General features: G+C 37.8%; 2 protein-coding genes across 3 annotated transcripts in view; both read left to right on the top strand.

Annotated features, from left to right (window-relative positions):
- Nucleotides 1-2,108: 2,108 nt before the first annotated feature.
- On the top strand, nt 2,109-17,936 carry LOC149068825 (DET1- and DDB1-associated protein 1). Its single transcript, XM_089250540.1, has 5 exons — nt 2,109-2,319; nt 4,228-4,314; nt 6,476-6,527; nt 13,487-13,548; nt 17,109-17,936. The coding sequence occupies exons 1-5, from the start codon at nt 2,317-2,319 to the stop codon at nt 17,196-17,198; spliced, it is 294 nt and encodes a 97-aa protein (XP_089106666.1). The 5' UTR covers nt 2,109-2,316; the 3' UTR covers nt 17,199-17,936.
- Nucleotides 17,937-24,654: 6,718 nt separating this feature from the next.
- LOC149068826 (protein phosphatase 1 regulatory subunit 16A-like) overlaps nt 24,655-26,418 on the top strand; it is a 58,167-nt gene continuing 56,403 nt past the window's right edge. The window contains exon 1 of one of the 2 annotated variants that reach the window (XM_089251404.1): nt 24,655-24,867. The gene's annotated coding sequence lies outside the window, so the exon portion shown is untranslated. The remainder of the gene's footprint in view (nt 24,868-26,418) is intronic. The other variant, XM_089251405.1, reaches the window with a different exon arrangement.

Genomic DNA, 26,418 nt, shown 5'->3' on the forward strand with positions numbered 1-26,418 from the left:
GCAAAAATAAACTAATTTGAAATAATACAAATTTCATTCAGTAAAGAGTAACTTGATGACATTGTACCGTCTTCAAGCGCAGAATTTATCATTGATTGAAAATAATTTATTCTATTTTTTTTTTTTTACTGTATTCTGTTACGTTATTTTCATAAATTAAAAATTAATCAAATTAAATTCAAACATATTTATATACATTATTCATGTTCGCAAGAGGGAGCCATAGGAATGAGAAATGCTTGAAAGGAGGTCATGGACACAAAAAGGTTGAGAACCACTGCTTTAGATCATGCTTTCCATGTTTTTAAGGCTTCCTCCACGTGGCGGAGGGGAGCACAACAGCTAATTTAAGCTTTCAGAAGATAGAGAATCTCTCCAAAGAAAATATTTCGAGCTTTTTAACCTTCAAAAAAGAGTCTCAAATTCACAGAAATAAATTGAAACAGCATTTAAAGATTTTTTTTCACTATTCTAACTTTATTTTACAATTTTTATTTTTAACTTTTCTATCGTCTTGGGCCGCATATCCTCCCTCCCCTAGGCTGGGATCTTTTGCGGATCCCCGGTCAGAATTTTCACGAGCCCCTCCTGTAGTTAGTTAATTTATGGCGTGAAAAAGCAAAACAATGATAAAAACTGTCCCGGGTCTCAGGGACAGAGCCCTGTCACCCCCCCCCCCCATCTCGGTGTGTGTCGTTTATGGGCATCGGGATTTATAACATGCTTAGATGAGTCATGGAGAAAAAAGGCTGGGAATCACTGGATTAAATTACCTATAAATGCGCCGCGGATCGATTAAATGCTATGGACTGTGCCGCAAGGATCTATGAATATCACACGAGTCACTTAATGGTCTCGGACTGTGTCGTGGGAATTGAGTGCTGCTGACGACTTGAGTGTTCTGGAACTGTGCCGCGGGTCACTTAAGTGATCTGAGAATGTGCCACATACACACGGGCCACTTGAGTGATCTGAGAATGTGCCACATACACACGGGCCACTTGAGTGATCTGACGAACAATTAAACGATCCGTGGAACATTTAGACATCCCTTGAGCGACATGTGGCACAGTTTTAGAGCACTTAAGCGGCCCCCAGTGCGTAAGTGATCCGGGGCATAATGACGGATCACTTGAGTGATGCGTGGCACAGTTCCAGAGCACTTAAGCAGCCCGGAAACATTCTTAGAGCACTTGAAGGGTCCGTGAAACCTTTGCAGATCATTAAAGTGGCTATGTAGGGACTTATCAATGGGTAGAATGTTAGTTCAGGAGCCCAATAAGTATCGAAAGATTTTTTCCGTTTTTCTCGCACCGAATAAGATGCCATTAAGAATATTTCATATTTCCATAAAGGGTGGTTGATGACGTAAGCATCATCCAAACCCCCCCCCCACACTCCCCCTTTGGCATCAAACGTCAGCAAATCAGAAACGCCCTACCTACACCCATTGATGCTGACGTAATACTTGAATGACCCCTAATGATCAATGTCCTTTATTTTCATGAGCAAATAGATGGCCATCATCGAGGTTATGTTACTCGATATATAAGCTCGAATCATTGAGCTCAGTGGCTCGAATATAAGCTCGATGATGATCATGCATAGGATGACCATACATCCCGTATTTCCCGGGACAGTCCCGGTATTTTCTGTTTTTTTGGCCGTCCCGACTTTTTAGCAAAAGTGTCACAGTTTTTCCCGTATTTTACGCGAAGCCTACTTGAATTTTTATTCTTTATTGAAGTCAAAGATTGACATTATTTTTCAACTCATCAATTATTTTATGATAATTACAACTATAAATGAAAATATTAATCTCCCACGTTTTTTTTTTCATGGAATACATTTTAATCCACTGCAATTTGCAGTAATGCATCCTTTCCCCCATTGTGATTTTTCCGTAATTTCCACAATATTTGGCTACTTTGTTTAGTTTTTGGCGATAATTGGCCATGTCCCGTATTTTTCTGCATTTGGAATCCCAATGTCCCGTATTTCTCGCAAAGAAATATGGTCAGTTTAGCCATGCATCGTCTTAACCTGCCAGTCGCGTGACACGGAAACGATCCTCGTGGGTAGACGATTCCTCATCAGAAGTCTTTCGCAGGTGGACCCGCAGCAGCTGAGGAGAAAATATTGCAAATTTCATCGTTATTTATTTATTGTTTCTCCCAGTTGAGCTTAAAAAATAATCAAAATTAGTAAACAAACCCACAAAAATTAATAAAACTTCTTAATTCGAAATTAAGAAATGGTTTTATTGTTTCATTGAAACCCTCAAACAAAATCTACATTCAAAGTTGTTCACCAGAGATGGTGCGTATGAGTTTTATTATTATTATTAGCCACATGGGTGGTGCTGTTTCCATTTGTAATGCATTTACTATTATTCGTTGATATGGTGGCCTAATAGGCCTATTCCGTGTATAACGGACAATCTAGGGCCCAATGTCTGAATCGGGCCTCAAAGCCTAATTTGGTAGATTCGAACCGTTGCTGTTATAACGCAACTATTACTGATGATAATTGGCCTAGACTTTATATTATAGGTGATATACTTTACACTCAGGGGCAGGCGTCGAGCTCGTGGGGGCGGCGTGTGGTCGGGACCCTCCTCCCGGTATTTAACTCGTAAATTAGAAATCTGCACGGAGAAACACTTGCAGACAGGGCCGCAACTAGATGCTTGGTCACCCGGGGCAAGCGCGCATTTTGACGCCCCCATTGTAATGTTGAATAAGAGGTTTCGGAATGGAATTTGCATCCCCTCGGGTGCAGCGCCCAGGACACGAGATCCGCCTGCCCCCCCCCCCCCTAGTTGCGGCCCTGCCTGCAGATCTATCCCATACTCGTGTAGAAGTACATGCTTGTCTAATGAAGTGTTTACCAACCTCTGCTCCGTGGCCACTCCAGGAAAATTAAATGGGTCAGTAAACAGTGGGTCTGCCCAGACAGAATTCTAGATCTCTGAAATGAGCCCTTCGCAAGAATATAGATCTCGGAAGTGGACTCTTGGTTAATTTCCAATATACTGTATACCTTTTCGTCACAAAATTTTCGGTTGAGCCAAAACAGCAATATGTAGTCAACGTAATACTTCCAGGTTCTGAGAAGTAGATGACACCACTGCACCTGCTTTTCTATACCAGCTTATTGTTGCTATTTTGTTTTTCTTATTCTGTTTCATGCATGCTCTAGTGTTTGTTTTTTTGTGGCTTTTTTTTTAACACTGTAGTGCTTAAGCTGCTTTTTCCATACTGGGTGTTTTTTTTTCTTTGTTCTGCGCATTGCATCGATGTAATGTTCCTATACTGTCTACAATTTGAAGGTCGGGCAGCATTATTGAGTTCTTATGAAGATGGCCTAATAGCCAACAAGTATTAATGTCCCACCTGATATTCATGTGGCAAGAAAAGATGTGACGGTTTCTGTTTGTCCTATCACGTTAAAGGTTCCCATATAGTTCGAAGGTCTATCTTTGAAGGCACATTGTTTGAAGAAAGCTGGTTCACACACACACTATTGACATTTTGTCAGCTACGTACTTGTGGGTGAAGCGAAAAATGAATGCTTGGATTGCTAACGAACTGAAAATGTAATAATGAGTCCCCTAGAGAACAAATAGCAGCAAAATTGGTTTGGCGATAGAAAAAAGTCACCAAATCGTGGTATACCTTACATTGGGATTTAACCGGACCTTTTACAAAAGTCTAGATCTTTAAAACAAACCTGTCACTCAAAAAATGAAAAGAATCTAGATCTGTAAAATGGGACCATTTGCAAATTCTAGATTTCAGAAATCGACCTTTCACAAAATTCTGGAAAGGATTGGAATTGGTGCCTGTAATTTTTATATTTGCAATTGTTAGATTGGAATATGAGGACAACCCAAAATTTTCAAAATACATGATAGTAAGTCAAATAATTTAGTAATGGGGGCTGGGGTTATTCTGAATAGATTCTTAAGACAATTTTCTCTGAAAAAAATATGCTTGGCTCCTAATAAATTCAGCTGGTGCCTAATTTTTTTTTTTTTTCAATTTGTCAAGCCCTGCACGTAGTTAGAAAATACTTTATCAAGTCTCCAATAATGATAGAGGTCATTTTCGTTGAGATTATGTCATTCACTTTGCTATGCTTCCGCCTTGTATAGTACTTTTGAAAAGACCCTAATATTATAACTATATCATGGATAATTTTAACTCGTCTTTTTTTTTCGCTTAGTCTCTCTCAGAGTACCTAAAGGGGTTGCCTTCATATAATGAAAATAACTTCTCTCGCTTTCAAGCTGATTCTGCGTATAAAGCAACGGTAAGTAAAGGTTATCTCTATGATGCTAAAACTTTGTTTATAAACAATGTTTTCCCTCTGTAGTTTACATGAAAAAGTTCAGTGTGCTGTAAAATGTTTTAGATAAATAAAAACTTGAGCTGACAATCTGACTGACGATTTCTGTTTGAAAGGGGAGATCCATTCTATTAAAAAAATTTATTTGCAGCAACAAGTGTATTGAGATCTGCAGTGGCGTCTTGAGAGATGTGGTCCTTAGCTATGCAGGAGTTCTACAACAGTGGAGATTTTGATTCATATGCATATGGGTCATGCCCAAACAAAGTGCATGAACCATTTCCGAGACTTTATAAAAAAAATTTTACAAAATTTCAGAGCACTGGTAGTAATTTCAATTTTTTTTTTAGTTCATTTAATTCTCGGTCATATGGAATTTCTTAATTTGTTTCAGATAGTATCTAACTTTAAAAAAAAATCATTGTTTGTATCGAAACCTCAACATCTGGTTGTCCAGACTTCAAAAGAAAGTGTTGAACAACGATAGTCAAATCTCGATAAGTCGGATGTGCGGCGACCGACAAAAAACTTCGAGATATGAGAAATGTGTATTTCAGAGTGGAAAAAAGAAAGATTTATTAAAATAACAGCGCTATATACAAGTACTACCATTGTAGTAAAACATGGCAAACCACTCGAGATGAAAAATTATAAAGATAAGCTATTCTAATTTGATTATGTTTGATTATTAAATGAAGAATTTAGAAATAAACTAAACGTAAATACAGCATTATAGGAAGGAACGTATACAAGATATTCTTATAAATGAAACGGATTATAAATGAAGTGTATACAAAATTATTTTCCATTAAAAAATGGAGTGATTTTTGATTGGGCCTCTGTTTTTTGTCCTTTCGTGAGAAAGTCAACTTTTTTTCTTGCAGGCAGACAAATGAATCTGCTAAATTCTATTTCTAAATGATAAATTCTACTACTAGATGTAATTTTTTTTTTAATTTCTCTCATTGCTGGAAACTTCGACTTATGGGAAGGACCTTGAGTTAAGGGAAAGTTTTAACATTAAAATACGGAAAAAGTTTTGGGTCTGAGTGAAAACTTTGGGTCTGAGACTTAAACAGATATTCAAGTTATCTGAGTTCAACTTATCGCGAATAGACTACTTGGTGTAAATCTAGAATTTTTTTTCAAGAAACTTTTAATCATGTTTTATGCATGTGATAGATGAATAAAACTGGCAATTGAATTTCTTATTTGTGCCTCAAAATTTTTCCCATTTTAAAATGTCCACTCTTATGGTCATTCGGGAAATATATTTTTATACGAGATTGAATGTGATAACACTTTCGAGCTCATTGAAAGGTTTACTTCAAATGCTTGATCAAAAATTTTGGATATGACTTAAGTAAAATGACTTAATATTCACCTTGTCTTTAGTACCAGATTTTTCTGACAGATTTCCATTTAGTTACATCATTGTCATAAATAATTGAGAATTTTTATTATTTCATCAACATCCAGTGATAGTACATGGAGAGAGAGAGAGAGAGATATGCTTCAAAAAATATAATAAAAGTTTTCATCAATAACTTAAATTTAAAATGAAAAAATAATAATTCGGGCTAATTTGTCCACTCTGTTATATCTTCCAAAAACTCAAAGCAACGCAACAGAATGGAAACTATAATTCAAAGTAAAGTTTTCTTAGTTAAGAGGTTTTGGAGTTGAATTTAATAAGCTATCTACTCAATTTACCTTTACCACATTCTCCATCACGTTATTTAATAACTAATCCTTGATTTTAATGAAGGATAAAAGCTCGTTGGGGGATTTCTTTGAAAACATGAGAAACATGACATCTTGAAAAAAAGTGGGGATGGCCAGTTAAAGAAACGGAAATGTCCTGGAAAAACTGGTTATATGGTTACCCTATGCTGTTCCTAAAAAAAAATCCCCATTTTCCCCTTTTATTTATTTATAATACTTTTTACAGCAAAATATTTCATTTCGTCAAACTACAGATTTTTCTTCTAGGAATTATGCCACCTATTACTGAGTTCATAGTTATAGCTCTATTTACTGGTAAAAATAAGAAAAACTTTATGTTCAAGTTAACTTTAACAATTTTAGATAGTGGCTTTAAATTATTTTTTGGTTCAAATTCTAGGCTAAGAGGCCAAATGTTTGTGTATCAACTAAAGACTATCCCCAGGAACAGAGTGAGTTATTTGCTATATTATTCAATTTTTATCTTATCGCAAAAGCTGGCAAGTAAGCCAGATTTTCCCATAATGTGACGAAGTTTCTTCTAAAATGCCTAGGGTGAGATTACTGTTTTGATTTAGCAGTGTGTTTTTTTTTTTTTTTTTTTCATATTTTTGGTTATAAAAATATTTTTTATAAAACAATTGCTATAATCTGTGGATTTTTAAAAAGAATTATGGCGATAGTTTCTTTATTATGATGCATAAAAAATATATATGCATATGCATATTATGTGCATCAAAAAAAATTCTGTATAGGGCCTATAATATACATGTATTTATCACATTCAAATATGCGGGTCACTCTTACAAAATTGGCCTAGTTTAAGTTAAATATATTTGGACAGAACTTTTCATTATTTCTATTTATATTCGTGTTTCTAACATTCTATGGTGTCCCATGTGAGAAGAGCTTAGGCAATTTTGCCCATTGCTCTGACACCAAGTAGTATAACATGAATTGTGGATTATATGTAGATATGAAGAAGTATCATACTGTGGAGATTTCCCAGAGAGGTTTTGCAACAGTATTGGTAGAGATGTAAAATTCTCGAGAATAATCTTTCGGAGAATATTCGAGAATATTCTCTGGTAGGGCTACTATTATAAATAACTTCAGAATATTCTTATAAGTTCTTGATGAGAATATTCTCCTGTTATTTACAATATAGTTGCATTTAATATCCTTGAAAATATTCTCTGGAAGAACTACTTTCATAAATTACTGAGGAATATTCTTATAGAAAATAATAATAAGAATTCTGAAGTTAATAGTCCTTCCAGAGAATATTCTCCTCGAGAATATTCTTCAGTTGCTGTAAAAACTTTCCAGAGAGTATTATCAAGAATATATGTAATAACATGTATTATAATAAATAATATAGATAAATAACTTGAGAATAAAATTATTATTTTCGATAAGAATATATTCTCTAGTAATTTATAATAGTAGTCCTTTGAGAGAAATATTCTCAAGAATATTCTCTGTCCCCGTCTCTCTTCCCTTCAAGAAGATGGGAATATTGAAATTTGTAGACCACAATATTAAAGTTTGAAAGCAAGAAAATTAAACTAACCAGGCTGAATTGCACAACTTTTAAAGAAATATGAGTGATACAGAATTTAAGTGTATGTGCATTGAAGAAAACAACAGTTCTGCATCTTCTTAGAATGAAGGTGATTATATAAGAATAACTTCCTTTGTCAATCAACTTTGGTTCAATTTCTTTTGTTGTGAACTCATTTCTGAAAATTTATCTAATTTTAAAATAATTTTTTTAAGGTTTTAATCTAAAGGTTTCTAAAATCTTTATAACCAAACTTTTAAAACCTGGAATATCATGAATATCATGATGGAACCATCATGACCTGGAGAATATTTTCGAACTAAAAGTTGTCATTGGGGGTGATCATACCAAAAATTATTTTGTTGTAAATGTTTGTAACAGGCAATGAAAACTGATTTATATTTCACAATATAAACAAAATTAGTAAAAAAATTTTAATTTAAAAGAAAAATGAATATTCTCATTATTCTCCAATTTTTACATCCAGGAGAATATTCTCTTTCTCCAAGAATATTCTCACCTCGCATCTGTATTGGGAATGGAAGGTATGGTAACTGTTACCATTATGTTGAACCCCTGTACGTGGGGATATTATAGTTTAACTGCAACCGATAAAGGCCATATCTAAATGAGGACGCTGCTCCTATCTGCAATGCTCTTTTAAAGAAAAGGAGCAGAAGAGATCTCTTATAGACATGGCCAAGAACACAACATGAAGTTATTAAAAAATAACACATGAGAGCATAACACAAGTCAGAGCAGAGAATTGATACTCTTGTTTCTAACAAGTCTCCACTCTATTTTTTCATCAATATTTTTTTTTTAAACAAATTTTCATTTCTTAGGGATTAGAAAGGAACCATTTCCTTAACCCATTTTTCAAATTTTAAAATAACTTTCTATCCTAAAACAAATATATATTCTTTTTTTTAATAAGATATATTTTTAGGACCAGTATACTCTCATATTCCGTCTTTTTCACAATTTACAATATTTTTTATCAATAGTTTATAGACAAATGGAAATTTTCCCCTTTTTTCCACTCGTGACATTTGAAAACATTGATTCAAATCTTATAATACCAGTTGCCACCTATCATCCAATTTTGTATTGAGAAGGTTATAAGAATGTATTTATTGCTTGACCCTCCTAAAAATGAATTGAAATTGTAAATTAATTTACAAATTAGATTTCAGAAAAAAGAGGTGTCTTTATTAAATGAATGTCTTTCTCCCCGACCTTCTCTCTCTCTATCTATATACGGGGTGATTATAAAAAAACTATCCCGACATATGGGCCCCTAACTGTCATACCATTCACAGAAACTGAATGAAATTTTTGCATAAGGTATTTTTTTTTTATTTGCAAAAACAAACACAAAATACATATAAAAGACAGAACAAAAGCACATAGAAAGAACAACACAATAAATAGTCATATTGGACCCCAAGGGACATAACGTCCTTCCAGGCAGCCCTATGGATTAAATAATTATATTTTGCCGCCATTTTTTTTCTAAGTACCATATGTTATGTTAATAAATATTATGTAATAGTATATGAATATTTCATAAATTTATGCACTCTAAAAATACTATTTATTTTGAGGTATGCGCTCAAGAATGATATGGAAAACAACAGTGTCACTCTAACAGTTACGGTTACAGTGAGAAAATTTCGAAAATATCAAATGGCAACACCAAATTTTTTGTATTGGAATGTGATCTCGATATTGAAAAACACTAAATAGCGTTGGAATGACACCTGTAGCATGAAAATCCCCGGAGCTAGGCAAGGAAAAAGGTCTTTGCCGTGCACCAGAGCATTAATGTTCGTTTCATTCGTCGCACCGTTTCTTCAGCTGAGATCCCAGCCTGATTAGTCCTCCACAAGGTAATGTGGAAAATTTGTGAAACACAATAAAATGCTTTATTTTATGCTGCTTCTCTGTCCTTATTGGTTGTCCTCACTTTTAGCCTATCTACCGCCGGTGATTTTCATGCTGCAGTTACTGTTCGAACGTTATTTAGGGTTTTTCACAATGGAGATCACATTCCAATACAAAAAACTTGGTGTTGCCATTTGATATTTTCTCACTGTAACCGTAACTGTTAGAGTGACACTGTTGTTTTCCATATCATTCTTGAGCGCATACATCAAAATACCTTATGCCAAAATTTTATTCAGTTTCTGTGAATGGTATGATAGTTAGGAGCCCATATGTCGGGATAGTTTTTTATAATCACCCTGTATATATGTATAGTTTTTTCTGAGAAATATATAATTGAAAATTATTTTCACTTTACCACATGTTTCAGTTTAGACTTCTATTATTTCTGAAAAGCACATGTTTTCAACATGATTAGTTTTTAATTAGTGTTGCAAAACATGTAAAAATGTCTTTCTTCTGGCATTAGGTAACCATAAGTAAGGTCATAAGTTGGGGGGGGGGGCATAAAAATAAGAAAAAATTCAGGTTTCTTGGTTGCAACATCAAGCTGCAGTAATGTTTCATCTGAAGACTTTGCTTTCAAGAATGCCTCTCATGCTCTAGCACAGCGGTTCTCAACCGCTGCTCTGTGTGCACTTCCCAGAGGCTCCGCAGCCACTCTAAGAAAATGAAATAAATCAGTAAGTTTGATAAATAAATAAAAAACTAGGCCTAAAGGGTTCCAACGTATAAATTAAGAACTAAAACGACCAAGTCAAACTGGGCTCTGCCATCGAAATTATTTTTTCAATTTCAAATTTATTTTAAAATTTGTGTGAATACATGTTATATGATATTATTGGCAACCAAGGAGACAAATTTCCCATACTGGTTGTTACAATGAATAGGTTTAAAATATATAGTACAGTGATGTTATTTTCAGATATATGATGGGAAAAAAATATAAAAAGTATAGTGGGAGTATAAAGGAGAGAGAGAGATGTAATATGTTGTGAGTGTCAAGCATAAATAACAAATTATTGCTGAAATAGGCAAATCTGATGCAGCATTTTGCCTACCTCTTAACATTGTTAAACTTTTTCCCCTTGATTTAAAATTTTTTTTCCCCTTGAATTTTGAACAAACTTCACTGCTGACCATATTTTATTTATCAGCAGATAAAGAAGTGTCTTTAAGAATGTTTTCGGATTTTTTGGTCGACATTTATTTTTGATAATTTTTCCCCCTTTTTTGTCCAATTTTCTGAGAATGACCCATATACACTGGTATAAGAAATTAAGAGAATTTGCAGACTTGGTCGATTATCTCTAGAACTACTGTACCGATTTTAATGAAATTTGATATGTAAATACATTGATACAATACAAAACAAATAACCATTCAATAATTGTAATATACACACGCGTGATCGTGCGTAACACTCATTGGAGTCAGAAGGTATGAAACAGTGGTTGCAGAATAAACAAAAAAATGGGTTAATAGGGGGTATGGTCCCCTCTTACAGATATACAGGTCTCGCAGCGTGATTTCATACTTGAAATAAGGCAGTTTATCATTTCCTGTGGCAATTGGTCCCACTCATTCAGCAACGCTATTTTCATTCCCTGGATGGTTCCTGGAGGGGACGGGAGTTGCAAGTTGCAATTGCCCTCCCCAGAGCATCCCAGACATGCTCTATAGGGTTAAGGTCTGGAGATCTGGCTGGCCAATCCATCCAGCAAATATCCTCACTCTCTAGAAAATCGTCGAGTAGAAGAGCTCTATGTGGCCTCGCGTTATCGTCCATTAAAATGAACTCATGGCCAACTGTACCCCTGAAAAGGCAAACATAGGGCTCCAAGACCTCACACCGGCCACAGTGTCTCTTTCAAAGACATGAAGAGGTGTGCTGCCATCCAACATGATGCCTGCCCAGACCATTAAACCTCCTCTGCCATAATGGTCGATTTCGCGGACATTGGAGGGTAGGTAGCGGGTCCCTGGTTCTCCCCATATGAACGTACGGCGAGAATCTGTGCTTAGGCTGAACCGGGACTCATCAGTGAAGAGAACGGTCGCCCATTGATCCATACTGTAATCTCTATGCTCTCTGTACCATGATAAACGGATTCTCCTGTCCGTAGAAGTGAGCGGCACGCAAACAGCAGGTCTTCTTGCAAACAACCCTCTCTCATGAAGTCTTTTGGAAACAGTGACCCGTGATACACAGGTTCCTGTGGCTGCATACAAGTCACGAGAGAGCTGAGAAGCTGTAGCACTCCTGTTACGCCTCGCTATAATCGACAAATGGCAATCTTCTCTGGCCATCGTGGCTCTTGGACGACCTTGCCTAGGCTTTCTCTCGATGGATCCAGTATCCTGGAACTGTTTTCATAAGTTACACACAACGCTGGGCGTTAAATTGAACACTCTACAAATCTGGACTTGAGATTGGCCTGCTTCTAGCCTCCCCACAATTCGCCACCTCATTCCATCATCTAAACGTGGTGGTTACTCATTTTTACTGTTTCAATTTGAAATTAACCGATTGCTGCAAAATAACACCAAGAAATTCGCCGAGGTGTGCTAGCGAACGAAATGCGTCTTAACTTACGTGCCTTATAAAGCCTGTTTCTCTACTGGCTCCGCCTACACACACATGTATGCTTACGTATTCGACGTACAAGATTTGCATTTTTGTCTAGAAGCAGTGGTTTTACATTCAGTTCAGTTCTTTTCATGAAATTCGATAAAATATGCAAATTCTCTTAATTTATTTCACCAGTGTATAAGGGTTGTTCAGAAAATAATGATAAATGACATATAGGCAGCAAAGTAATGTTTTATTGCATATGTTGGCAAAGCTGGTTTTCATCAAGATTCTTTACCTTTTGCCCTCATGGTCTTTTGTCATTGTGTGAGTTTGACTCGAGTAGCAAGAATTTACAATGGAAGCAGCAATTCAGAATCCTGACAATTATAAAGTGTGCTCTGTTGCATGATTCCTGAAGTGCGAGTATCTGGTGAATATTTGTGAAGAAATTACTCTTTTAGGGACTTCTTTAATTGACAAAATGTAAAAATGCAGTGCTTTATAACAGTACTAGACAAATCGCAAAAAAATCTAGGCAACGGAAAAATGTCTTGGGCACCAAAACAATTTTTACTCGAAGAAAAAGGTCCAGCATGCTTTTTTTCATGTTGGCAGATATGGGGCTATAAATTCCAAACATTTTGTGTTGTTCTCAGCCTGCAATTTAGAAACAACACAACGAAAATTTTAGGCTCCAATACCAATTTTTTAGTCGCCATGGCAATCTGGCACTTGTCTAGACTTAGTATAATATGTACAAAAACCCAAGCAATGATCATTAGCAATGGTGCCACACACATTCATCAAAAGCCAAGAAATTCATAACCTTAATTTCAGTAAAACAAATCACTTGTGGAACACAGGTTCTATTTTCGGGGACAGACATTTTTCTCATTGACTTCATACCTCAGAGTAAAGTAAAATAAGCTGAAAATGTATTATTGTCTGACTTCCTTGCATTTTGATACCCTTGAAAGTGAGTTCTATCAACATAGTTCTTATTGGAATATGCCATGGCCATCATTCCTTAATGTTATATTAATGTTTTCACACTAGAGTCATGCTTCACGTCATGCTTGTCACTTTTGAAGATGTGTATCATAGTTTGTAGATGCATATGTACAGTTTAGTGTTATATTGAATTATGGTTGAATGTATGTAACTCCTATGTAAGGGAAATTTTGTTCACTGAAAATTTCTGTGCATTAAACGGGGTTGGCACAACATCTGGGGGCACTATATCAGGGTTGTTCAACTGTATGTATGTATCTATTTCCATGGTATTTTTTTGAGAGTTTATTATTGTATGTTTTTCCCCTATGCAGTTATAATTACTGAAAAGACAAATATTCTGCTAAGATATTTAACCAAGCACATGGAGAAAAAAGTAAGTTGTTCTTTTTACTATAACTTTTTTTTAAAGATATGCAGGGCCTGACAAATCACAAAAAGATCTAGGTGCCAGAACGATATTTTAGGGACCAAACATTCTTCCCCATAAAAAAATAATGTTTAAATTTTTCCAGGACATGGTGACCTCCTGCAGTATAGCTGATATATAAATTCCAAAGCTTTTGTGTAGTTCTCAGATTCCAATTTACTAATCGCACATAGAAAATTGCAGACGCTGATACTAATTTCTTAATTGCAGTGGCGACCTGATATTTGTCAAGGTCAGGGGAATATGTGAACAATCTGTCTTTCAGACCACATTTCATAAATCGATTCCAAAAAGTGGTAACATAGATATGACACATAATATCAAGAATTTAATAGCTAAGCGTCATTTGCTTCCCCTCCCATTATTCAACTCAAATAAAAAAAAAACAAAATCGAAACAACATTTCTCAAAAACAAATCAGAATGTAAAAATTAAAATATAGCATTCTCAAAATATGGTCAGAGTTACTGGACGTTCTTTGCTTCTAATGTAAATTAAAAGAATAGCAATGATTGATAGTTGGATGTCTACTCATTCCGTACCTCCTGTATGCATTTTTGCGAAAGTGGCTACCACTTCTTTTGCATATTGTGAAAAATGTGACAGTAGCTTAAACCCTGTTCTGCAGTAAAACTTCTCAAGCTGCTGTGCGGTTGGTTGTGTTGACATCATGCTCGACTCTCGTCATTAGGATCCAGGTTTTCAAACTCTGTTGACACATAGTAGTGGTCGGCTGGCCTACAACGGCACAATTATTCAATTATTACACTTCACATAGTTATAAAAATTGATGGGAAAGCAGTATACAGGAACAAACTTCATATTTGATTCGCAGAACATGCATACTCCAAAGCAGAATATGCCAAAATCTTTGACGTATGCCACAAAACAATTGGTGCTACTACAGAACAATCTGGAGGAATTTTAAGAAAAGTGTAGAAAATACTATTATGGTGATTTTTTACTGCAGGATATTTCCAATCAGCCAAAGGGCTTGTTGCAGAACAATGCAAAGCATTCTGCTTTGGGATATACATATTCTGGCATGTACCACTTTGTTAGAAATTCCATAGAGGAATGTGTACGAGTTGCATGTGCGGTTGGGTAGTAGTGGTCAGCTGGCGTGAGTGCGAGCCGGTCTTACATTTAGAAAAGTATCTCTGCAGAGAGCCACACATACATACACTCAGAACACACATTTTGGGGTGTATTGATTCATTAAAAATTCCATAGAGGAATGTGAATGATGTGAATGTATGGTTAAGTAGTAGTAGTACAAGTTCTCGTAATACAAGTGGAACCTGTATGGAACAGAACTGTCAAAAGTGCTCATCAATGCACTAATCATTGTTTGGATTATCTTTCAATTCTGCTCAAGACAGGTTTCCATCTGGTACGATGTCTGTCTTTGACAGTTCTGTGTTATTTTCTACACAAAGGAGTTTGTTTCTTTAAACTCTTCCTAAGATTGTTCTGTAGAAGCACTGATTACTCTGTGAAGTATGTCATAGTTTTTGGTAGATTCTTCTTGGGGCCTCTGGGTGAATCATCCTGTCAAAACAATAGCTTTTAAATAGTTAACCTGTGCAGTCTCTCCCCCCCCCCCTCTTTTTCCATGTTTTAAGCACAGTCTAACCTCATTAAGATGACTGAAAATCATGTTTTTTTCTAAATGCGAAATTCAGTTATCACAAAATTATTTTCTGTATTCCTTGAAGTATTTCTTGACATTTTCAGCTTTGTGGTAATGTACTTTTCTTACATGTGCTATCACTGTTTTCATTACTAACGGCCATATTCACTGACAGAGTTTAAACTACAATCGCAGGTTGAAGAATTAGAGATAGACATGGATTGGTTAAAATCCTGAATTTAACCAATCCTTTCACCTGCAAATGTAGTTTAAACTGTGTCTGTGAATGCGACCGCTAGTAAGCATTTTTGACATTGACCATCAAAATCCTCTCTGTATTTTTTATAAAGTAAACCTTGAGACTGTCTGTTTTCTCTGTGTATTTTGAATTGCTCAGAACCGATTCTTGAACAGTTAAAATTCTATCAATTAGTTGATATTCAAATGTTATGATGATGATAAGTTACTTTCTTGGGAACTATGTGTTTTTCAAACAAAAGAAATGTAGACACAACGTTTGTGAAAGAACAAGCGAATAGACCAGTAACTACTGTATATATATGAACCACTGGCTTATAGCAGGGGTTCTCAAACTTTTGTAACTGTTTCCCTTGCTGCATTCGATGTTTATCCACAGCTTCCCGGAATAGTCTTAAAAAAACCATTGAACAAGCACACATCAATGTCGCCAGCTCGCTGTGATGTCCTTGACAAAGGTCGCACTCCTCCTTCTAGGAGTGACACCTACACTTTGCGAACCACTGCCTTATGGCTGTGGCACAATTTCAGTGTAAGAAGTTTGTGATACAGTAAAACCTCTCTTTTGCGGACACCAGTGGGACGAAAAAATTCATCCATGAAAGAGTAAGTCAGGGGTTTGAAATGCATACTTTTATTGTACAAGGGGAAATTATTTGGCCATAAAAGAGGGGTGATCACATCTGAGGGTGGTTTGTTAAGAGGGGTTTTACTGTAGTTATCAGCATATAGTTTAGTAATTGGGTGCTGTGAGTGTACTAACCACTAGCTTTTTTAACAGCTCATTCTCAAAATTGGTTCTTTCTCAGCCATCATCAGCTCTTTCAACACTATTTAAGGGTTTGCTATCCCTAATTGTTCGAACTATGATTCTGTAATGTCAACAGCGAATGACACCGATATACTATAGCGCAGCGATTCTCAACCGGTGCACCGCGGAGCCCTTGGGGCTCCTTGTGCACTCTCCAGGGGCTCTGCGGCCGCTTGAGGAAAATAAAGAAATAGTAAAATTTAAAAAAAAAATTATAAATATTTTCAAATAGTAAAAATAAATTGGTAACTTTGATGAATAACTAAGAAATCGGCCTACGGGGCTCCGCCATAGAATTATTTTACTAAAAAGGGCTACGTGAGTCAAAGGTTGAGAACCGCTGCTATAGTGTATCAAATATCAGAAATTTTGAAGGAAAAAAAAACAATTTTTTTTTTTAATTTATGAACTCCTATATATACACTCTTATTTTGGTAAAAACCATGAATCCCCTTCAACCCCCCTGAATTCCTTGGACCTAGGGGTGCACAAAAAGAGTGGCATCGCTGTCTATGAACAAATGAGATGTGATTGTCAGAAACACAAGTTTTGAAAATGGTAATTCAGGGCTCCCAGTGACCTGGAGTGCATACTATATTTTGGAGTTTTGGCCAGGGAAGGTCAGGGAAATTTGTGAGTTTTGGTCAGGAAAATAATCAAGTTGATGTTGCTAGGAACCCTGTAATTGTATTTCTACTTTGCAGATTTTGATTGAAAAGTCGTTAGGCTCCTCTAAAAGGCTTGTTATTTTTAGTGTCTGATATATTTGCTAACTTCAGCATCTCGTTTATTTTCTTTCCACAGCAGCTGAAAAGAAAAGATCCTAAGAACGGAAGCTTGTGTACCGGGGATGAAGAAGTCGCTAGGAAAAAGTTGAGGCTGGAGCGAAACTGATGCAAGTGCAAATGCAATATGAACTTACTACCATAATGTGACCCATTTCCGGAAGTATGGCCAATCGTTTGGATGCTGCATTATGTTTCTCGTCCCTGTAATCCGAATGTTTGTTGCATAGTATTTTTATCCCATATGCTGCATTATCGTTTATATGTGCAAAAGGGAAAGATATCGCTCCCCCTTTTTTCCCCCGATTACAAATCTTGGAAGGTGTGTGTGTATGTATATGTGTGTTATTAAGAATGCCTTGAGTGTGTTTTCACATACAAAAAACGTTTGAAAGTTTGTGGAGAAAAAAAACTTTTTGTAAGTCTTTTTTATACAGAGTGCGACAGTTGTCACAGGAGTGAAATTCATTGTAATTTTTTTGTGCTTGCGTTTTAAAAATTGAACTGCGAAAAGGGGTAATGTCTTTGTTTTTACTCACACACTTAGTCTATAGTCTTGGCTTTGATGTTCTCTATCTTCTTTTATGTGGTGTTGTTGTGTAATAGATAGAAGACTTTGCAACACAATATTGAGAAGAAAGAAAATGATCCTGCTGTTTGTTATTTCACAATAATGTTAATGAATATTATTGCATACTACTACTATTAAATCATTCCCGATATGTCAAAGAAAAAAAACAAAACAAAATCTGGTTAAAAAAAAGGTTTGCGTGTGTGTGTCAATGACGCGATCTCTTCATGGCTGTTGCATGTATGAAAGTGTGTAATAAAATTATCGGAATATGAATATATTGGTGACAGTGTTTCTTTTTATTAGTTGTGTAAGCTATGGTAATTATGGTTTGAGCTTACTTTTCCTATAAGTGTATTGTTACTGTGGTGGGAAAAACTATAAAGTCAGATGAAAAATTGCGATTAAAAGAAAAGTACTGGTCAGAATTTTTTTTTCATAGAGGTGATGGGTATGATGAAAAATATTTTGACCTCATTTCAAAATTTTCAATATTTTTTTTCATTAGATAATGCGGTAGTCACCGTTTCGCATCGTGAAATTCACGGGCGTGTACGCACAATCGGCTTTTGGAGGGGCGCAAGGATCTGATTCTTCACAAAGTTTGGATCACTAACACTCACAAACAATTTTTATTAACAAATAGTATAAGAATGTATTTTTTTCAAATATTTTAATTTTCTGCAAAAATATTAACTTTTGATTGTCTTCGGGGAGCATGGATCCTTGCTTCCATAGGATTTATATGACTAGGGAATCAGAAGATATTGAAAGAGCTAAGATTTTTTTTTTTTTAACGAAATGGAAAATCAATCGGGAGTTTGTAGATTGAGTTATTAGTAAATGTGTGCCCCCCCCCCCCCCCAACGTTTAATTACAGTGGAAATCCTGCTTATAACGTTTTTCAAAAACATTGTAAGCAGGAAAATGCTTTAAACGGGAAATCTTAATTAGAATTACTCGGAGTTGGGACTGTGAAAATAAGTTGTACTAAAGCTTTCTAAATGGGAACACTATAAGTTGGATCAACTGTATATCTGTTTTAGATTTATTACATTTGTTAAATTCTCAGTGTTAATGGGCTTCCTTGCAAGCTTTTCCTACTAGAGTAGATAATGAAAGTAAATGAACCTTTGCATAGAACATGTTTTTAGAAATGAATTATTTAATTCACAAAGATCCCTCCTCCTTACCCAGAACATGGTCTGCTGCTGTGTCTCAACGAAGAGATATAAGCAGGTTTTTAAATATCTGGGCCATGCTGGAAAAAAATCAGATACAAGTGAATTATGAGGGGGGAAACCATACTTTTCCCCCCGAGATAATTTTTTTCGAGAGGGTCCCCATTTTTTTTTTTTCATTTAAAAAGGACCCAGATGTTTCAGATAATCTGGGACCCAGGTAAATTAGAGTACAGCGGCATCTCTAACCTGTAGGGATTATTACAATCCTTCCATCAGATGTAGATGAGATAAATATTCTCGAAGTTGAATGTGGTTAGACATCATTCATAGGGAGCTTTTCGAATAATTTGGAGTATATTTTTTATGCAGAGCACGATGTAACAAGGGGTGAAAGGTTGTCTCTAATAGTAGAACGAGGCCAAAGTCCTCGTTCTATAAAAGTTAAATTAATTTCGCGAGAAATTGGACAGAATATTAATGTGTCTAAGACACCTGGTTAACAATTACTTGGAACCGTGAATGTTATTCTTGTACAAAAAGTACCGCTAAGCCAAGAGTGCGGGGCCACTTCATTGGTTTTAAAACGTGTCGCGGGCCACGTAAGTGAGCTGGAACAGCGCCGGAAGTCACTTAAGTGATCTATAAATACGCTGCGTTTCATTTAAGTGATCCATAAATGTACTGCGGGCCGCTTAAATGCTCTAGAACTGTGCTGCGATTCACAAATGATGTGGGACTGCACTGCAGATCACTTGAGGGATCTGAGAATGCGGGCCACTTAACTGCTGTGGAATTGTACCGCAAGTAGTTCAAGCGGCATGTAAATGTGCCGTGGGCGGCTTAAGTGGTTTATGTGCCCTTAGTTCATTTTTACAAATTCGGTTCGAGGTTACGGGCCATATCAGATTACTCCTAGGGCCTCATTTGGCCCGCGGGCCATGGGTTGATCATGCATGGGTTATGCTGTCGTCTCTCTCTTAAACAGATACGCAGAGGAGCATGTATAGCAATAATTCGATATGCAAACAAGTCACAACCTCGAGCCTTACCTATTGGAGCCAAGCGTTAAGATGGCCTTGTATGCAAGCAGCCCTCTGGGATAGATTTTTGGTGGGCTCCTTTTTACCAAAACTTGTGGCGGAGCCCCATAAACCAATTTTCTTTACATTCATAAAAGAAGTAAAAATTAACCCTAGGGCGTGTTTCGTCTCATAAGTTCAGGGCCTGGGCAAATATGAATTTTTTGTGCCCCTTGTGTCCAGTGTTCTTTGAGGTGGAGAGGGGGCCTGTGCCAAGAATACAAAAGCAGCCAATTTCGGGGGGAGCCTGAAAATTTGTGGGTCCCTGGGCACGTGCCCATTGTAGAGTCCTTCGGTTCTGTAGGCTCAGAATTAAAAATCCAGAATGAATACAAATTAAGAATTGTTGAAAAAAATCATTTTAGAATGAATGAACGAAAGTTTTCAATATTTTAGGGGGGGGGGGACTTTTTTCTGGGCCTACCGGTTACCCGTTAACAAGCAACCGCTGCGACACTCCGGGTTAGACGTACCCATCAGAGAATTACTAGGTTATATAGCGTACTCATTAAAGCTTGTAGAGAATTAATTGGTCAGATTACACAGGGACCCGGGGCTATGTGTTTCGAACCAACTGAGTCAATGAAAATTTATGCAGCCTACATACTAATATATTGTATTCCAGGGTGATTCTCCTTCAATTTGGCTTTATACTGCGGTTTCCGGCAGGTGGCGGAAACGCCAAATGTACTTCCCGTTATAGGAGTCCTCTGTATTGGTTTCCTGAGAGCAGTGAAACATATGGGGCCTAATTTCTGCATGGCCAGGATCGAGAGACGTGCACGTGCTTCGGTTAAGCTTCACATAGGAAAATTTGATTTCCACAGACCTGATCCTCACTCTATAAATCATAGTTCCCCAAACTTTTTGTTCTATCTCGCCGCCCCCCCCCTTCTTTAACTTTTTTGTTCCTATCCCCCCCGGAACTTTTCATCACTACCGAGGGGGGGGGGTGATATTGCTCACTGCTCAAAATACTAAATCACTCTTTTGGTCATTCACATGCTTGCACACACTCTAGGTCACTCCCATGCAGGTCCGCAACCAGAAACGAAAATCTACTTTGTCACCTTGTTCCAGGGTCCAATTTGGCTCCCCGCCGTAATTTTGAAGAGGGAAAACAATAAACTCAGCGTCTGTGGCACCAAACTACCCCCCCCCCCCCCCCACAATATGGTTGTGGCCTTGCTCCCATGCCCACACATTCTCTAGGTCAGTAGTTCTCAACCTTTGGAAGCCCGCGGTCCGGTTGACTTCTTTTATGTGAGTGGAAGTCCTACACACGACTAATGGAAAATGAATGAGGAGAAATGAAACTAAATCATTCTGGGGCCGGGTTTGACTGATGGCAGGGGCTTGGCGGTTGAGAAACACTGTTCTGGGTGAAACATTGCTCTCTTCTGGTCATTCCATGCTCACACACTCTTTTGGTTACTCACTGACCTGGTCCTTGTCCTTCGCGCTCTAAATCACTTTTTTGATCATTCACAAAGCCAAGGCCGTAGTGGGGGGGGGGGGGTCTGGTCCCCCCGAAATGTGAAAAAATGTCCGAAAAAAGGGGAAAAGATGGCCAAATCAATTCTATCAATACGGTTCCCCCGAACGAAATTTCTGGGTACACGCCTGCACAAAGCACTAGGTCTTTGCCTGGATGTAGATATTTTCTTGCACAAGCTCTAGGTCACTCTTCTGATCATCCACTGAGCTTCCCCCCCCCCACTCTCTGTAGGTCACTCGCGTGCTTGCGTTTTGGTCACTCAAGTGCGTGCAAACTCTCTGCATCACTTGTTTGGTTGCTCACTGACCTATTCCCCTTGCTCTCCAGACAGAGGTGGATTTATGGTTTTAACGCGTGTGAGTTACACAAATTTACCAAATTTCTTCTCTCCGTTCTAATTTTCCATTTGACCACTCAAATTTTCCGCCCTGAGCTATAGCTCGCTTGGCCCATCGGGGGGGGGGGGGATGCACCCCGCCCCAAGCGTCAAACGTAAAGCCGATTTATTTTATGTATTTGCGTATGGAGCCGTTCAAGTATTACGTCAGCAAATTTTTAGCCATTTCTGACTCCCCCCCCCCCCCCCCTTGTCAGCAAGACTCTGAACCGCTCTCCCCGTCAGCAAAATTTCTCTCGTCAGCACTTCCCCTTACCTCCTAACGCATGTTTGTGGGATCAGAAACGTACGCGGGAGGGGGGGGCGGGGCATAGGGGTCTCGTGCAGCCCTCCAGGCGTTTACACAGTTATTTTCTTCATGCAAAAAATATCTTTAAAAAAATTAAAATTTCGAAAGAAAATGCCTTTATATATGTTATTATAATCAGTTTCTGTTAATTTCAATGCTATTTGAAAGGTAAGAACTCAAAATTTCTCTTTAAGAAATTCATTGTGACCCACCAAGCTATACATGGTAAACCCTTGATCCGCAGACCAAATGTGGCCCTGAAGGTTATCTGATATGGCTTGCCCCTCTCAGACCTAATTTTATAAAAATGAACTAAGCGGCACATATACAAATTTTTCAAGTGATCCGTGGCACAATTCCAGAGCATTTAAGTGGCCCGTGGCACATTTCAGATCACTGAAGTAGGCCTCAAAGATAAATCACTTTCACATTCAAAGATCACTTTAGTAACCTGCGACACAGTTCCAGAACACTGAAACGATCCGTGACACATTTAGAGATACCTTGAGTGACATGTGGCACAGTTTCAGAGCACTTAAGCGGCCCCCAGTGCGGTTCTACATCACTCAAGTTACCCGCGGAACATTCCCAGATTACTTAAGTGATCCTTGGCATCATTACGGATCACTTGAGTGATAGGTGTCGCAGTTCCAAAGCACTTGAGCGACCCGCACACATTTCTAGAGCACTTGAAGGATCCGTGAAACATTTAGAGATCACTAAAGTGGCTCTGTAGGGGACTTATCAATAGGAAGAATTTAGTTCAGGTACCCAATAACTATCGAAAGGTTTTCTTCCGCTTTTGGAGCACCGAATAAGATGTCATTAAGAATATTTCGTACCTTCATAAAGGGTGGTTAATGACGTAAGCATCATCTGACCTCAACCTCCCCTTCTCCATTGTCAGCAAATCGGAAACCCACTCCCCCCTGGTCAGGGGTGGCTCGAGCTTACCTGCCGCCCGGGTGCGAAGCCTCATATGCCGTCCCGTGGCGACTGGCAGGAGGCTTTCAGGGTTTCGGTAAAGAGGACCACGAGATAAACCTGATTTGTTTCAGAAGAAAGCCACACACCATTGTGTACTGTGTGGGACCATGCGTCCCGCTTTTGAAGTAGATTTTTCTGGGTTTTTGTTCCAGAATTATTTTACCATTCTTAATAATGCCAAATAACTTAATCCTTGAAACAACACTTATTTTTGTGAGCCATCATCACTTATCCTTTAAGGATGATGTATAACGAGGTTGTTTCTCATTAAGAAAATTTTTTCAAAGGCGTTTTTTGTACTCCAGGGGCCGGATAAGTAAGAAGCCGAATTTTTTCCTTTGTTTTCATTCGACTATTCTTTAACAAATTCTGGATGAGGAGAACCAAAATGCACACTTGCGCCTTGTCATAGCATAGAGTACAGGGGTGGCGCTTGGCCTTGCGACTCACTGCGACCGCTCGGGGTGCCGCGCAAGAGGGGAGCTAAATCTGAGGTGAATCAGCAAAGAAAAGTTTGGCCGAAAAAAAATCAAAGAAAATGTTCTCTGTCTGTGCTCTGGAGGGGCGCAAAATACGAGATGAAAGGGCGAAAAAATTTTTTTTTGTTAGGAAAATTGTTTGGATACGTTATGAGGAAGGGGCATGACCCCAAAGGGTAGAGCTGACAGGGTTCCAGCTTGAGGGCCTTGGACCAAATCCTTATCGTTTTTTTTTTTTCATACTATAAATTAACTGTAGAAGCCCCCCCCCCCCATGGAAAATCTGGCTTGGGTCCAGCGAAAGATTCTAGCCTAGGGGCTCCTCACGCAAGATATAGGGGCTATGAGGGGATAGGCAGGACCCGCAAAAAATAAGTCCCGCACGGGTACAGATCTTGTCTTGAGCCGCCGATAGCTTACATTCTTGTTCCTAGTATTTACGGTCAAAGGCCCTGTCTTTTTTCCTCAAGTTTTCTCAACGTTTCCGTTGTCCAGGTGAAAAGCGTGATGTCATGTGAATTTTTACTTTATTACATTTTGGGATCTTAACTAAAATCTACGCTGCCGCACGGGTGCGCCACACCTCTTGCAGCCTCGCTTAATAAGCCACCCCTGATGTTGACGTAATACTTGAATGACCCCTATATACGAATTGGCATCATCATCATCATCATGCCCCCTCCCCAGAAATCATCGTGTCCCCCCCAGACTTTCAAGTCTATCTCCGCCTATGGCTTGGCCCTCCTGTAAATACATCCCCCCCCCCCGCGCTCTCTGTATTTTTCCACCTTTTCCAGGCCCGTCATTTGGAGGGGTCGGGGAAGCCCGGCTTTTGAAAATACACTAAAAATGGTGTATATATATAATTATAAATACATTGGGTACATGTTCTTTGCCCCCCTTCCCCAGAAAAAGTTGAAATGACAGCCCTGAGAAACTTTTCCCATGATTTCTGAATTTGTAGAATCCAAGCCAAAGAAAAAGGAAAAGTTTCTTTGGCGATAATTTTGGCGACCGGAAAACTTCGGATCGAGAGTAACCCTCCAGCAGACCGGATACTTCCCATGAGGTACGTAGCGTGTGTTGGAGATGAAAGGAGGGAGAAAGAGGTTGGCGCGCAACTAAACAACAAACCACCTGTCAGACGATATTCTTCTCTCTCTCTCTCTTCAGTTCCGAACCGACAACCGTTTCGGTAACTACTACTGTACTGTGTGTGTTTTTGTGTACAAGAAAGTTTTTTTTTTCTCCTCCCCACACGGAGTTTGTATCTTCAATGAGATCCGCGTCATGGGTATGTAAATTTTCTATCGTAATTATGCGGATAATAATGATCTTTTATCATTCAATAATGACCGTCCTTATCATTCAATTATCATAATCTGTATATTTGTAATTAATGGTTGTGTGAATGAGATCACTGTGTGTGTGTGATCGGTTTAATTCTGGGCCGTCCTAACAGTCTTCCCAACGACCTAGAAAGTCAAAGAAATGAAAAGTGTTTTCAGGTAAAATTGTAAGATATCTGGCAAAAGTCGGCGAGATATGCAAATATTTGATAAAATTCAGAAAAAAAGTTCTGTGTGGGTGAGGGGCGGAACAAACTCGGAAAAACAAAAATTCGAAATTTAGAAAGTCACTTCGAAATATGTATTTATTATGAAGTTTTGGTCACGGAAAATTTTTGAGATTTGGTCAGGGAAAGTCGGATACTTATGATATTTGGTCAGGGAAAGTCAGAAATATTTGTGAGATTTGGTCAGAGAAATTTTTGAGATTTGGTCAGGGAAAGTCGGATACTTATGATATTTGGTCAGGGAAATTTTTGAGATTTGGTCAGGGAAAGTCAGAAATATTTGTGAGATTTGGTTAGAGAAAGTCGGGAAAATTTTTGAGATTTGGTCAGGGAAAGTCGGATACTTATGATATTTGGTCAGGGAAAGTCCGAAATTTGTGAGATTTGGTCAGCGAAAGTCACAAATTTATAATATTTGGTCAGGGAAATTTTTGAGATATGGTCAGGGAAAGTCGGATATTTATGATATTTGGTCAAGGAAATTTTTGAGATTTGGTCAGGGAAAGTCGGATACTTATGATATTTGGTCAGGGAAATTTTTGAGATTTGGTCAGGGAAAGTCAGAAATATTTGTGAGATTTGGTTAGAGAAAGTCGGGAAAATTTTTGAGATTTGGTCAGGGAAAGTCGGAAATTTGTGAGATTTGGTCAGAGAAAGTCCGAAATTTGTGAGATTTGCTAGTAGTTTTTTAGTAGTGGTAGTAGTCTTGATTCCCAGGGCCGCATCAGCGAAAGTCACAAATTTATAATATTTGGTCAGGGAAATTTTTGAGATATGGTCAGGGAAAGTCGGATATTTATGATATTTGGTCAAGGAAATTTTTGAGATTTGGTCAGGGAAAGTCGGATACTTATGATATTTGGTCAGGGAAAGTCAGAAATATTTGTGAGATTTGGTTAGAGAAAGTCGGGAAAATTTTTGAGATTTGGTCAGGGAAAGTCGGAAATTTGTGAGATTTGGTCAGAGAAAGTCCGAAATTTGTGAGATTTGGTCAGCGAAAGTCACAAATTTATAATATTTGGTCAGGGAAATTTTTGAGATATGGTCAGGGAAAGTCGGATATTTATGATATTTGGTCAAGGAAATTTTTGAGATTTGGTCAGAGAAAGTCGGGGAAGTTTTTGAGGCCTAGTCAGGGAAATTTATTAGATTTGGTCAGGGAAGTCCGGGAAATTTGTGAGATTTGGTCAGGGAAAGTCGGATATTTATGATATTTGGTCGGGGAAATTTTTGAGATTTGGTCAGGAAAGTCGGATATTTATGATATTT

The sequence above is a fragment of the Pholcus phalangioides genome, unplaced genomic scaffold, assembly GCF_987345545.1.
Source record: "Pholcus phalangioides strain wild (caught in Gottingen) unplaced genomic scaffold, Ppha-v1.0 ptg000024l_1, whole genome shotgun sequence".
NCBI lineage: Eukaryota > Metazoa > Arthropoda > Arachnida > Araneae > Pholcidae > Pholcus > Pholcus phalangioides.